We start from the raw sequence: 14900 nt of genomic DNA, 5'->3' as shown, positions 1-14900 counted from the left end.
AGTGCAGCCTTCTTTGCAGCAGCAGCAGCCTTTGCCCTTGCATATGAAAGCTTTCTCCTAACTCTTGCAGCTACTTTTGCTTCATCCTACCGAGAAAAAAACACTTTTAGCTTCAAACAATAAAACAATAAAACAATAAAATAGTTTCCATTTTCAGGAAGAAACAACAATAAAAATAAGCACTCACAGCAGCAACTGCAGGGTCTTGGTTATGTATTTTTCTTGGTCTTCCTTTACCCCTTGATAGGGGTATTCCCTTTTGAGGTAGATTCCGATGGTGAGTGGCTTTGTTATGGCCAGTTGAGCCACAAATACTACACCTCATTTGCATTCCTTGTCTTCCCAACCATTTTTTCCCAGTCTTATCTATTCTTTCTTCAGCTCCTTTTATCCTCACCTTTCTAGGTCTTCCAGGCTGTCTAGTGTAGGCTGGTGGCTTTATTGCTGTCTGGTTAGTCTTCTCCCATAGCTGTGACCCATTAATTGGCATAATGAGATTGTTATAGAGGGCCATGTAACTTTCCTTGCTGTAGTATGAATGCACATAATCCTCCACAGCTTTACCTCCTTTGTAATGTATGACAGCAATTCCATGAGCATAAGGAATGCTTGACAAGTCCCACTTTCTGCAAGAACAAGTGTGATTATCCAAATCCACCACATATTGGTCACATCTTCCTGCATCCACTTGATATTTAGGACCACCAGACCACTGCACAGTACAATTACATGCTTCTAACTTTTTTTGTTGGACATGGTCAAAAATGTTCTTGCATATTTGACGAGGCCAACTGCTCATCTTGTCCCTCCTCCACTGGATCCTTCTCATCAACAAGCACCTGATCATCTCTAGCATTGTGATAATTGGCTTGTCCATTGCTGTCTTGATACTATTGTTGAAGCTTTCACACAAGTTATTCTGCAACATATCACACTTATCGACGTCTTCCACCTCCAATATTGCTCTTTGTCAATAACCCTCGAATATTTGAATTCACACCTAGACCCGACGTGATCTAACCTACCACAAAATAGACAGAAAAAAGGAATTCTTTCATATTCTATTCTGTAGGGTTTGGTAAGTTCATCCGGTACAAGTCTCAGAGCAACACAACGTTTCAAAGGTTTCGTCACCTTTAAACCCACCGAGATGTGCAGGAAACTCCCCAAACAATCACCATTAAGTCATTTATCTACCATAACAAAGGTTCCCATAAAATTCCCAGTTTTTTCTCCCATTGTTAGAGTAAGGAAAAGAGGTGGAATACCCCTAACCCTAACCCAGAAATTTTGTAAGTCTAGCGGAACAGTATGGGGATCAAAGCTACCATCAGTTGCCGACAATAACAATAACCATCAGTCTATGGCGATCCCCTCATCACCCTCTTACGATCGAGATCAATCTTGAAAGAAAATAGAAGACGTTTAGAATCCTCCAAGGTAAGAGAAGAGAACTCTTCCCGTGTATGCCAAATACGCTTTAGCGTGCCCACCAAGGAATCCTTGTGATAGTCTTTAGTCGTCAGCAACTGCCCCACCAAGAGAAAGCGAGTAGCTTTTAGGCTATCGAGATCATCAAGAACAACAACTTCAACAGCCTCTGCATTCGAGATCGCAAGAGATCTAGTAAGCCCCTGTGTAATCCCATCGATGAGATCCATTAGCCTTAGAAAAAGCAACCCGCAGCCAAGACTTTGAGAAGAAACTCAAATTGAGATGACCAAACCAAACCCTAAGATGAAAAACTCAAACCCCGTCAACCAAACCAGCACCAACTCCACCACCAAATGATGGGAAACCCTACAGACGATGAGAACCCCCGCATACGATGAGAAACCCAACTCCAGCACACCACGCAGATGATGAGAAACCTTGGCGGCCAAACCAGCACCTACTCCACACAGAAGGTTGTGACGGCGGACCAAAACCCTATTTCCTAAACCCTAACCAAACACGGAAGGGAGACTCTATAAATTTGTACCTAATTTATTTAATTGTGGCCATGTTAATTGAACGACTGAATGGGCATTATTTCAAAAACTTTCTTTTTCTTATACTATGAGTTGGAAGAAATAATAACTGCAATTTCTCCATATTAGAAATTCAAATATGTAAATGCAAATCTATTTTGAATTTTAAATGATATACATTACTAGCAATATGCTCATAAAGGAAATACCAAAAAAAAAAAACAACCCGTGTGTAATAAAGAAGGGTATTATAAGAAGATGAAATGGATATAGGTCAAGGAACTGAAGTCAAAATTTGATTTTACACCACAAATAGTATGAGAAATTATGTAAAGCAGTACAGTCTAGCTTTCTATAATTAATATTATAGTTCGAAATGGACTTCAATGCCACATGCATGCATATTGGCTCCATTAATTGCAAATTTATATATTTGTTGATCATCTTTCTAATAAAAGTGGACCCATTAATGTATATGGGATCCATCTGTATTAGATAGATAATCAGAAAATGTAGTACTCATATATATATATATATGATGGAAAAGAAGTTTTATCAATGAGCACTTTGGTGTAAAGCTTTTTGCAGGTAAAAAGCATGGGTGGGATGGAGGATTACAAGGCGGTGGTGGCTATGATCGGAATGCAAAGCATCTATGCAGGGCTTGCTCTATTCACTAGAGTTGCTTTGGTACAAGGAACGAGCCCCAGGGTGTTTGTGGTGTACAGGCAAGCTATAAGCAGTTTGCTCCTGGCTCCTTTTGCTTGCTTCGCCAAATGGTAATTTCGTCCTCTCTCTCTCTCTCTCTCTCTCTCTCTCTCATATATATATACTTGATTTTTTTGGCAGGAGAAATCCATGCAGAGCTTCCTTGGGATTAAAGGGTTTTTGTTTAATATTTCTGTCCTCTCTTATTGGGTAAAGTATCTAATGATTTATTATCCATGTTTTCGAGTTGCTAGTAACTCGTATAACTAGGATTTGTTGTGGAGCTTATGATGCTGAAAATCAGTGACATAATTTTTCCGCAGAGTGACTGCAAATCAGAATGCTTACTTTGAGGGCCTGTATTTAGCCTCTTCAACAATAGCAAGTGCAATGGCCAATCTGATTCCTGCAATCACCTTTGTACTGGCCACAGTTGTTGGGTAAGCGCACATTAAACTCTTTGTGTTTGTATTGCAACTCATAACAATAAATCGGCTAAATTGAGTTATTACCTTAGTAACCATTTTTTAATTTATTATTTGTTTCTTAAAATTATGTCATATTCAACCTACGTATAACAAATTTATGTATCACCTTTCTAACATATATGGAGCCCACCAAATATAATGGGTCTCAGCTCTATTAGAGACACAAGATTGTCTATATAAATGTAGTCTCCCTAGCATTTCCCTAAGAGTTTTTCTATTTAAACCCCACACTTTTCTTTGTTCACCCCAATACTTAAATCATTAAGCTCTTAAGTTTTATTATTGTGTAAAAAGATAAAAAAAAAAGTCATTCAACTTAATACCTAACCCTAGTACGGGAGCGGATCTGCTGTCCCCAAATTACATGTACCCTTGTGTCCCCTATCTAATTGTTTGACACATGTCCACCCACTTAACCCTGAATTAACACCGTTAACTTATTAAAATTTAGAAAGAAAAAACCAACACCGTAGCAGCAGCAACCACCCGTCATGACCTTCATGCCCCTTCCCCTTCTTCCCCTTCCCTGACCTCCTCCCTCAGCCACAAAATCACACCATATATCAGTACTCTCAATTGAGAAACCCAATTTATGAATCCCAAAAACCCAATTGAAAAACCAGTATACAATTGAATGCAGAAACCCAATTGAAAGATCATGAAGGAAAACCATATACCAGTACACAATCCCAGAAACCCAATTTATCCTTCTTCCCCTTCCCTGACCTCCTCCCTCCGCAGCAGCACCCACCTCTTCCCGTCCTTGAAATTCCCTCACAATGCAAACTACCTCAATTCCCTTCAATTCATTCAATAAAATTATCAGATCACCGATTCAAGCCTTTATTTTTGGGTGCATGAATGCCAGAAACCCAATTGAAAGACCATTAAAATTGAAACCCTTCCAATTATGAAACCCAAATTTGAGGGGAGATCGGGAAGAAGAGGAGGAGGTGGTAGTGGAAGAGAAGTGGGCAACAGGGTGGAGGTTGTGTGTGGCTTAGGTGAGGGGGCTGGAACCAGCGAGGTTTGGGGCTGTCGAGGTTGGGTACTTTGGGGGGGAACTTTGTGACTGCTGTTTTTTTTTGTTTTTTTTTATATGGTTTAGGATTTAATTTCTTTTAATTTTTATTTTATTGAAAGTTAACAGTGTTATTACTGGGGTTAAGTGGGTGGACATGTGTCAACAAATTATACAAGGGACACGAAGGTACATGAAAAATAGGGACAGCGGATCCCCTCCCCCCTAGTACATCTATAAACACACCCACCACTCTTTATATTAAGTTCTAAAAAAAACACAAACTCCTCTACGCCTTTATTTTATCAAAGATTATTGAAGAGAAGTTTGTTTTATCCAAAGATATTATGACCCTTTTCTGTTTGAAATTAAAAAAAAAACTAGTAAAGTATGACCACCACCCTCTTTTCCCATTTTGAAATATGGAATTGGAATATGAAATTCTATTGTATAAATATCGAATCAGACAATAGAAATATTAATTTGTTAGGTGGATCAAATTGACATATAATTTTGATTTTTTGAAGTAGCAAGATGCTCTGGTTGCCTTTTGTTCATGTGTCTACTAATACCATCTCCAGTAGGGTATTTATCCATCGTTTTTCCTAGTTCATTCTCAATTTTAAAAAATAAAAAATAAATAATAACATAATGCTGCTACACATTTGACAACATTATTTTTATCTCTTTTAAGTAATGTGAGGGTGAGGTAAACTTAGAGTGGTGAGGGGCAAGATAGCGGGAGTGTGGGGTGTGGGGTGTGGGGTTGATGAGTTTTTTATTTTTATTTTTTCTGCTGGGTGTGTATTTAGAGGTAGTTTGGGAAGAAAGTGGGATTTTCTTAGATATTGTGAAAATTTTAATTAGAAGTTAGAGTGAACTTAGAATGTTGGGTGAACAAAGAGAATTCGGATTTTAAATATAAAAACTCTTTCCCTAATATAAATTGATTAATAGCTTACACAGAGCCACATGTACGTAGGCCTGAGATGGCCTTGCCTCCCGTGTAGTTCTATGTACCATTCTAAGGTTTTGTAGCACATTCAGGAAAATATTGAAACAAAAATTCATGTAGTGGCCCCACAGTTGACATATTTGGAGTTTTCTGGCTCCACCCCTTATTGCAATTGCAATGGCTAATCACGATTCTAACAGAAACTTTGAATAAAATAATTGAAAGCAAATTAAGTAAGCAAGGTTTTTTTTGTTGGTCAAATTAAGTAAGCGAGGTTATTTATGCCAAGAAGTTAGAAATTAGTGACTGAACTTGATCTGAATTTGTTTTGTTCTATTGTAGATTCGAGAAAGTTAATCTGAGAACCGTGAGAAGTAATGCCAAGATAGTAGGGACAATCATCTGTGTTGGGGGAGCCATTTACATGACATTTATCAAAGGCACAAAGTTATTGAACACAGAGTTTGTAACCTCAAAATCTCTCTTTGACATGGCGGGTGAGAATTTGAAGCTGGGTTGTCTATTTCTATTTTTATACAGTGTTTTTGCGTCAACTTGGGTGATTCTGCAGGTAATTCTCACCAACTTCTGATTCATCATATATAATTCAAGCAATCAAAAGTATAAAGAATTGTGTTCAATTTGCAAATAGGTCCCAGTTTCAGCATGTTGTCCAGACCACCTATATTCAGCTTTCTGGATGTCTTTCTTGGCAACTATACAATCAGCAATAGTTTGTCTTGTTTTGGAGCATGACCTACAAGTATGGCATTTGCATTCAGCTCTTGAACTTGGAAGTTTAGTATATGCAGTAAGTAGCCAGTTCTCCAAACTTTTTCTTTTTGTTAAAACAATAGAAATCTTTAGTGTGGATTTTCTAGGTACTTAAGTAAACATGTCAGTTCAAGTGCGGATTGTGAAAGACTGGTTCGGCACTATATAAAAGGGCCATCGGCCTCTCAAAGTCCGCAAACAATCAGAAATATATGGTCGGGCACCTGACCTCTCACTGCCGAAAGTGCTCACGTCCGCACTTGAACATCTGTTTAAATTAAATGTACTAACAAGTACTAATTTGAGGTTCTCATCTACATGGCTGCATTATTTGGAACTTTTAACTTAATAGGGATTTTATGCTGCTGTGTCCTCTTTCATACAAACCTGGTGTATATCAGAAAAAGGTCCACTCTACGTTGCCATGTTCAGCCCCCTATGTACAGTTATTACGACCATTGTAGCGGGTCTGTTTCTACATGAAGAATTATATTTGGGAAGGTAATATATTATTTTTCACAATTTCAGCTATATTTAATTTTCAAACGTATCCTTCAATTGTCAAGAAAGTTTCCTCCTTTGGTTCACTCAGCTTGGTGGGTGCTATTGCTGTGATAATTGGCTTATATGTTGTGATATGGGGCAAAGCCAAAGACCCCCAAAAGATGAAACAAGAGGTAGATTCGGAGCAGCCTTCTGATCAGCCGAAAACGATAGAAGTCTTCATTGATGACTCTTTAGAGAAGACGAGCTGTAAAATTGATCTGGAAGAACCACTTCTGCCACAAAAATTACCTTAACTATTATGATTAAACTAAGTACTTGTGTTTCGTCCCAAAAAAATAAAACTAAGGACTTGTGATTCTCGTGTTCCTTTAATGGTGGCCAAAACGCAACCGCTTGTAACATGGCTTGTCATTTTCACTATCCCTAAATTTGGACTTACTAGAATTTCTTACTAGGTTTTCAGTTTGAATTCCCTATGGATTTTGTCATGGCTATTTTAAGTTTCTTTCTCTTATCAATATTTGACAAGAAATTTTATTCAACCTCCTTTTTTTTTAATCTTTTTTATAATAGATGGAATGAAACATCGATCAATCTTAATCTTAACTTATTTCTCCACTTACCGTCACAATTGAGTTTCAACCTCCTCTAGTTTGATGTATCTTAACCATATAGTATTTGATGTCATTTACTAAGTATAAATTAGCATTACACAATCTAGTTGGTTTAGCGACTAAGGCATGATTTAGTGGCAGCCGGAAACATGCATGCACCGCGTGGATCACCTCTGTACTGTACACCAATGGAACATTCGAGGGTCAACCTGGATATGGTACCATATCGATTCAAAGGATTGAAAGAATAATTGTGTGTATTGACAAAGTGCAAAATAGCTATCATTCACTCATTTTTTTACTTTTATTTATTTTTATTTTTTATAGAATTTTTCATAAAAAGCGTTATAAATAAAATAAGATTTAAAAAATAAAAGTAAGGAATGAGTGCAAAATGATCATCATGTACTCCTTATAATCCTTTCTTATAAAATACAGCAGCTCCCTCTCATTATAATAAAAAAAACACTGGCTGGGAAAAATAAAAGTACAAAATAAAAGTTAAATTTTCTTTTATGCACATGAAGAAGACATAGCCTATGATGACAGACATGATTAAGTTGATGGAGATAATTAAGGTTGATGAAGATAACTACGGCTGATGTGGATGATGAAGTACCACTAAAGTTCCATTAAAAATGCTTGAGAGCAAATGTTAATTAGGTCAGCTGGCTCAGAGTATGCCTTTGCACCCGAGTTTGAACCCCCTCCTCCTCATACATTAGAATAGTTTAAAATATTGCATTTATCAAAAAAGGAAAAACTAAGGGATGAGACAAGAGTCTCTTTCTATTCAGGGTTCTCTCAATTTCTCAAAAGGTTATTTGATAGACATCTGGTTGGATCCACTCTCCATCGTATTTCAATTATACTTTGCATCGTATTTCAATTATATATGAAATGTTTATATATATTTAAAATCTTCATTCATAGATAATTTTTATACATAAATTTGACAAACTGTAAACCACTTGTGATGAAACAACTAGAACAAAATGATTTCATATAAACGGTAAAATGACTACTTAGAGCCTGTCTAATGGGATTGATATGACCTAGGCTAGGTCCATATCTGGCCTCAATTGAAAAAAGACACTTTCTAATGCATGTGTTTGGTCCAGTCCAGTTTGGCCTAAGGCAAGATGAGGGGCTAGTTTTGCCCAAGTGCTAGCCCGGGCAAGAGTGGTCCCACAGTCAGCTTTTGAAAAGAAAAAAAAAAGTGCGTAGCAAAGCTGACTTTTCCAAATGTAATAGCCTATGAGAAGCTGCCACATGGCGCCCTCAATGACAATAGAATGGAATGGCTAGTTGCTGGGCTTTTTGGTTTTATTTATTTATTTAAGTTCAGCCTTTTTTATTTAGTCCAACAACTAGTTCAGCATTTTTTTACCCCCCCTTTTTTTTTTTTTTTTAATATACTCCAAACATATTTACTTGTTTATCCTTTTTACATTTCCACATTCAAACCTCAATAAATAGGCTTTCTTCATCTTCTTCTCACATATACTCATTTCTATACTTCAAAATCCAACACTTGGATATCTTTTCTTATCATTTCACAATGAAGATGAAAAATAAGTGTTTTTATCACCAATAAAATAATAATAAACTAAAAGAAGAAGTTTTGAGTTTTAGCCCCTAGCCCCTTACCACTAGAATCACAAAAAAATTTGACAGGCTATATTTTGTGAATAATACCATTTCGAGGGGCTAAAATAGCACCTAGTCCCTTGCCCCTTGCCCTTGCATTAGACATGCTCATACAGCCTTCCAATTTGAGTGATTTTTGCAACAACAAAAAAAATTAATATAGACTTAAAAAATTTTGAATTATTAAAATACAATGTGAGATAGGCCTTATTAAACTACCCCCTCAAATACATTATTTAATTATTTTAAAAAAAACTTTAATCAAAGCTCCCTCCATAAGAAGACCTTGACATGTTGAATTAGTTAGGACTAAAAATAACTGAGATTTTCACCTTGAGAAACGAGAAAAAACATCAAATTAGCTTCTCAACCCACGTTTATTTGCTTTGGTTGTTGTGTGATCTTCTTCACTATTCTGCTATGTTTGACCGAATTCATGTAGATGAAGAAAATGCAGCAACATAATGCAAATATCAGTTGTCCAGTAGATGGGCCTTGAAAGTCTGATCATCAACTTCGCTAGACCATTAACAGGCTTCCACGGATCAACTTCGATTGTTGTGGGCACAATAGTTCTAGATGTCTATTCTCCACCAGTGATTAGCGCACAGAGCTTCATGATCATTAAGACAACCTCTCCTTACAATGGCATCTTAGATCAACCATGGTTGAGCAAGATAAATGCCGTCTCTTCTTCCAAGCATGAAAAGATACGTTACCCAATCTTTGGGGTTAATATTGGGCAAATCAACAGTGATCAAGCAATGTCAAAAAGGTGCTCAGCCCAAGGACTAAAGAGTAGCAAGGGAGCAGAGTTCATTCCCATCACTTCAGCAGAAGAGAAAGGGAAAGGGCTTGCCACTTTTCAATATCAACGACTACCGAACTAGGATCAAGAAGAAGGGGTATGCCTTGAGTCCTCAACTGAAGAAGGATAGAAACCCGAAGAGGATGTCGAACTTATAACTCTTGATCTTGACAAGCCTAAGAGGAAAGCACAAATTGGCTCGAGACTCAGCGTAGAAGAGAAATTGGAGCTGCCCATTTTCCTTCCAAACAACAAAGATGTATTCACATGGTCACCCTCCGACATGCCTGGCATTGACCCATAGGTCATCTGCCATAAGCTTCCAAGCTTCATAACCGAAATCGACAAGCTTGAAAGGTCAAATTTAACTTGAAAAAATCGCTAAAGTTTTCAAAGCACATTACAACACAATCAACGTTCATAGTACATTGACATGAAGAACACCCCATGGTATGAAACACTTCCTTGAAAAATCTCGACATGGGGAACTTGAATCCCAAAGAGATGTAGAATGGACGGAACGTGATTATCCTCGCATTTGGATCACTCAATCCGCATGTTCCACATCATCGGATAGCATTTCAACCAAGCGCACATTCACACTAGCAGAGAAGGCCGCAAAGAACTGAGATCACCACCTTTAGAATTGTGCCTCAACATTGACACGATACAGGTTGGCTATGAATCCTTTTCTGTAAGCATAATATCCGCCAAGCAAATACAAGGAAACTTGTGAATAAGATGATCAGCTTCCTTCATCAGACGACATGGTATCACAACAACTGTAAAAGGTGGAAGATGGTCAGAACTACAAAATAAAAACCACAAGAAGGAGAAAATCTTGCCGAACAACCCACGATGGTGGTAAGAAGAATCGGACGACTGGCCTCAGCATTGTGAAACCAGTCAGCTGGCTGAGAATTTTTTTTTTTCAGCCAATTGGGCTCAGCTTGGGAGAACCAGATGGCGAAAAAAAACATTGGGCATGATGGAACCGCCAACCAATCCTAGCATAGTGAAACTGCCAACCTCAACACCACATTCAATTGGTCTCAGCTTCAAACAAAATAAGAAAGAAAAAAAAAAGTTGTGGCTTACTAGGGGGAGTCGGCTCTGTCCTCAAAGTACAAAGTTCAACTCCCTTGTCTCTTGTCCTTGCCGCAAGCCAGAAAGAAGAAGAAATTAAATAGTGGATGCGACAACAAGACGAAGAGCAAGGGTTTTTATATCCCTTGGGAATTCTTGGTCAAGAAGGAATTTCCAGATCATTTCTTTATAAGGAGTCCAACATCAAGAAGGAATTTAAAGATCCTTTCTTTACACGAAGTCCAGCAACAATTGGGATTTACAGAATACAAAATGCCCAATTATTATATCTCCTACATGCCCCACATGTGACATGCATAAGCTAGGGGGCATTTGTGGGAGCCAATATTTTCTCGACCACTCTTGTGACGCAACGTGGAAATAAGAACAAAGGTCAAACTTGCCCTAGGTCACATGAATTATGTTGATTCAATCCTCATTTATTTAGCCTATTAATGGGCATAAAGTGTTGGAATTTTAAAAAGGTTTTAAAAATTTAACCGTTTTATTTATTTAATTTATTTGGCTATTTATTTTATTTATTGTGGAGATTATAAATATTTAATATTCAGGTTTTATTTCAATATTGAATGCCTTAATTTTGTGGTTGGTGAACTTTTGTGGTTGGTGAAGATTACATGTTATTGGATGCCTATAAAAGGCCACTCCTTCACATTTGAAACACACACAGTACACCATCAGAATATCACATACCACAATCACCACCATAAACTAATTCTCTTATTTTCTACTTTTATATATATTCTCTACTTTATATTATTATTTTGGCAATGGTTCTGTGACTTGGATACCCATATCCGTCTTTGAACGTGCTCATAGCAAATCTTGAGTTTGTGTACAAGGGGTCGTATCTTGGAGTCTTGTAGACCGTCAATACCTGCACGTAGGGAAACTACAAAGGTTTTAAGACAGCGTCTTTGACGTGCTTCACCGTACCAAACTCACCTTCTTACTTATTATTTATTTTGCTTTTTCTTACCTATTATTTTATTTTCTTAAATTTCATTGTACCTTAAAAGCTTTCCAATTTATTTATAAGTTATTTATAATATAAATGTTTTTGTATTTGGCTTTACGGAAAAGGAAAACTATATTTTTTATAACAATAAGTAGATAATATCTCCACAAATCAAGAGATCCTCATTGCATTCAATCTCCAAGATATCCTTCAATCTAAAGGAATTATTCCTTTTTTATTCCAAAGGTGGCTACATGATATTTCTCATATATAGCCAAGGATATTCACCAAACGAGATAATTCGAAACTCAACCCTAGAATTCCAAACCCTAATTCGATTTTGGCTAGAGAAGCAACTCACACGCTTCTCCCTCTTTCGCATGCCACACTCTCTCTCTCTCTCTCTCTCTCTCTGAAAATTCTCCTACACCTTTCATGAAAAATACCTATCTCCCTGAGATTATTTTTTTGAACTGATGTTTTGCAGGAAATTTTCGAAGATAATTTAAAGTGGAGTGAAGTTCTTCATTTATTTCACTCAGGCAGAAATTTGCTACCACAATAAATACATTTGAAGAATAATTAGTTGATTGCATATCATCGAAAGTCAATGCGGAGGTTTTGTGGCTCTGAATGGTTAGTTTTCAAGTTTCATGATTGGGCCTGGTGGTGGCGGCACTGTGAGTCTGTGGTGGTGGTGATATACAATAGTATCGGTGCGATGATGGGCGAAGTCGTTGCATGTGGTTCTTGAGTAGGACTCAAAAGCTAATTAGAAAATTAAGTTGATAAAAGATTAAAGAAAAATTAAAGCAAGTTCAAATAGATGATGTGGCAAGTGACATGGATTGCCATGTCATGTGCCACATCAGTTGGTATTAAAATGTTAGTAAATTAGTTAGTGCTCATAGCATTACTGTAAAAACAAACACACCAAAAAACTCAGACACATTTGAACCTATTATAGTAATTTAAAAAAGAAGATAACTTTAGCGATCTAATCCATTATTAGAAATCAAGGTCCCTAGTAATATTTTTAAAAAAAATTGAAGATAACTTTAGCGATCCAATCCATGATTAGAAATCAAGACGTTCACAACGTTTTAATGTGCCTTAAAAAACATTCTCAGGAGCAAAGGGTCAAATTTGGAAACGAATAAATAAGAATTTTTTAATAAATAACAGGAAAATAATGGCATGCATACCATCTTAATTATGTAATGTTGGTGTGGATCAAACTCAAAGTCCTCTAGTCCAAATTCAAAAGCCAAAGGTGTTTAATCTAAAATATAATAAATGGGAATAGGAATTCTAATTTTCCCTAGTTTTTTGTTTTGAGATTAATAAGGATGGGTTACAAAGTAAGAAAAAAATAATTTGAAGGGGAAAAGCCAAGGAGGACGCCGCAGTTCTCACACACACTACCAAGGTGCTATGAGAGTTCGAACTTGAGAGTCGAGACCACTGGTTTACATATCAATACTCTTTTCCACTGGGTTAGACCCTATTGACAATGTTCCCTAGTTTTTATTCCATAATAAGTAGCAGAGATATGAAAATACCGATTGATCATTGTCAATAATGATTTAACATTAGATAGCTGAATCAAATTTTCCTTGTAATTAAGCAATCATATATGTATATATATGTAGTATTTTTAACTAGAAGCTATAGTTGAATGTACATGCTCAGGCACATCCTAAGGGAGAAAATCCAACATTTCCTCCTTCAATGTCATATATAACGTCGAAGCTCTTCTGCTGAACATTCCCCAAAATCGCTAGGTCAACATCATTCTAGTTTCCCACAAAGGCCAAGCAAAATCGGGAAGTACTGGGCACATAAGTCATCCCCATCCAGCTCAAATTCAGAGTAACTTTGTCGCTAAAGAGAAACCCTATTTGCTTAGGGACGGACTTATACACATGCTAACCTGGGCTATAGCCCAGGTGATTTGATTTTTTTATAGCACAACGTAATACCTTAGCCCACCCAAGCACACCCCACACCCCCCCTCTCAGGAGCTACTTCACTCTCCTCAGCACAACTGCTATATCTACTCGCTCATCAACGCAGCTGCTATATCTACTCACTCATCAGCGCCCATGCACTCAACCAACCTTTGCTCATCCAACGATTAGTTTTAAAAAGTAATACTCACCCTCATTGAAGCTGCTCCAACTACTCAAGCATGATTCAATACTATTAGTGCAATGAATATCAATGACAAATTTTTGAAAATTACTACTAACTTCAATTTTCTTTCTTTTAGTAAAGTTTTTGTACTATTCAATTTTCCCTATAAAACCCACATATTTCTTCAAAATCTTCACACCACCAAAATCATTTGCCACTCTTTAATTTCGCTTAATCTTGTACTCACAAAATTATTTATTAATTGCTTGTATATTTTTTATTAATTTCTCAACATCATTATGAATATATTATTTATTAGTATATGTGTGTGTGAGAAACCTCCTCCCCCTTTAAACTATCACTTGTATTAAAAAACTAACGGCTTTTTTCTTTTAGTTTAATGTTGTTTTTATTTAAGGTTGTACTATGCATTTTGAGGGGCTCATTATGTCCCCCTCTATATTTTTTGTTATCAATAAAATTCACTCGTACTGTCGAATAATTTATCCTTTTAGAAGGTTTGTACGTAAGGTAAATTTAGCCTGCCTCATTTTGAAATCTTGAGTCCGTCCATATTCATACACATCTTGAAGCATCTTTTATCTTACCTAGCCATTCTCATACAACTACATATCCAATATATCCTACGTCATCCATTTTGAATAACATAGGCTAAGCCATCTCCAAGTGCAAGACATTCAGCAACCGTCATAGAAGACTCCATATTCTTCGCACCTGCTACGTACCAAAAGATGATCATCCGCATCACGAATGATAAAACCAACTGCAGCCATATTGTTGCGAACAGAGCCATAAAAATTAATCTTTAGCCAATCAGGGGGCGGTGGCTCCCATTTAATCGAAAACTTTGCTAGAGTGGTGGGAATTGTGTCTCCAGAAGTATTCTACTTACAACTAAATCCTTTCTGTTTGGTCCAATACAACTAACCCAGTCTAATTTCCCTTCAGTTAGTTGGAGCGATGGTAGAAAGCCTGCCAGTATTTCAACCAAATCAAGTCTTATAGTCAAACTTGGCTAGGCAAAGCCATCACATATTTAATGTCAACGACCTACTCCAAGCAAGAAAGTTGCATTAATGTGTTTCCTATTCCATCGGCCTATTCTGTCCTTTCTTGGTGTTCATCGCCATGTAAATAAAATACAAAATAGACTTATTCCGGAACGTATGTTTGTTATCTTTTC

The 14900-nt window shown here is 36.9% G+C and overlaps 1 protein-coding gene across 1 annotated transcript; it reads left to right on the top strand.

The window, feature by feature from the left end:
* Positions 1-2567: 2567 nt before the first annotated feature.
* LOC110760859 (WAT1-related protein At4g28040-like) lies at positions 2568-6716 on the top strand. Its single transcript, XM_088255470.1, has 7 exons — positions 2568-2749; positions 2820-2888; positions 3002-3118; positions 5485-5713; positions 5795-5953; positions 6269-6417; positions 6509-6716. The coding sequence occupies exons 1-7, from the start codon at positions 2568-2570 to the stop codon at positions 6714-6716; spliced, it is 1113 nt and encodes a 370-aa protein (XP_088111596.1).
* The last annotated feature ends 8184 nt before the right edge of the window (positions 6717-14900 follow it).

Source organism: Prunus avium, chromosome 1, assembly GCF_965620075.1.
Source record: "Prunus avium chromosome 1, drPruAviu1.hap1.1, whole genome shotgun sequence".
NCBI lineage: Eukaryota > Viridiplantae > Streptophyta > Magnoliopsida > Rosales > Rosaceae > Prunus > Prunus avium.
The sequence above is the reverse complement of the archived record's forward strand: the minus strand, read 5'-3'. Positions and strand labels throughout refer to the sequence as shown.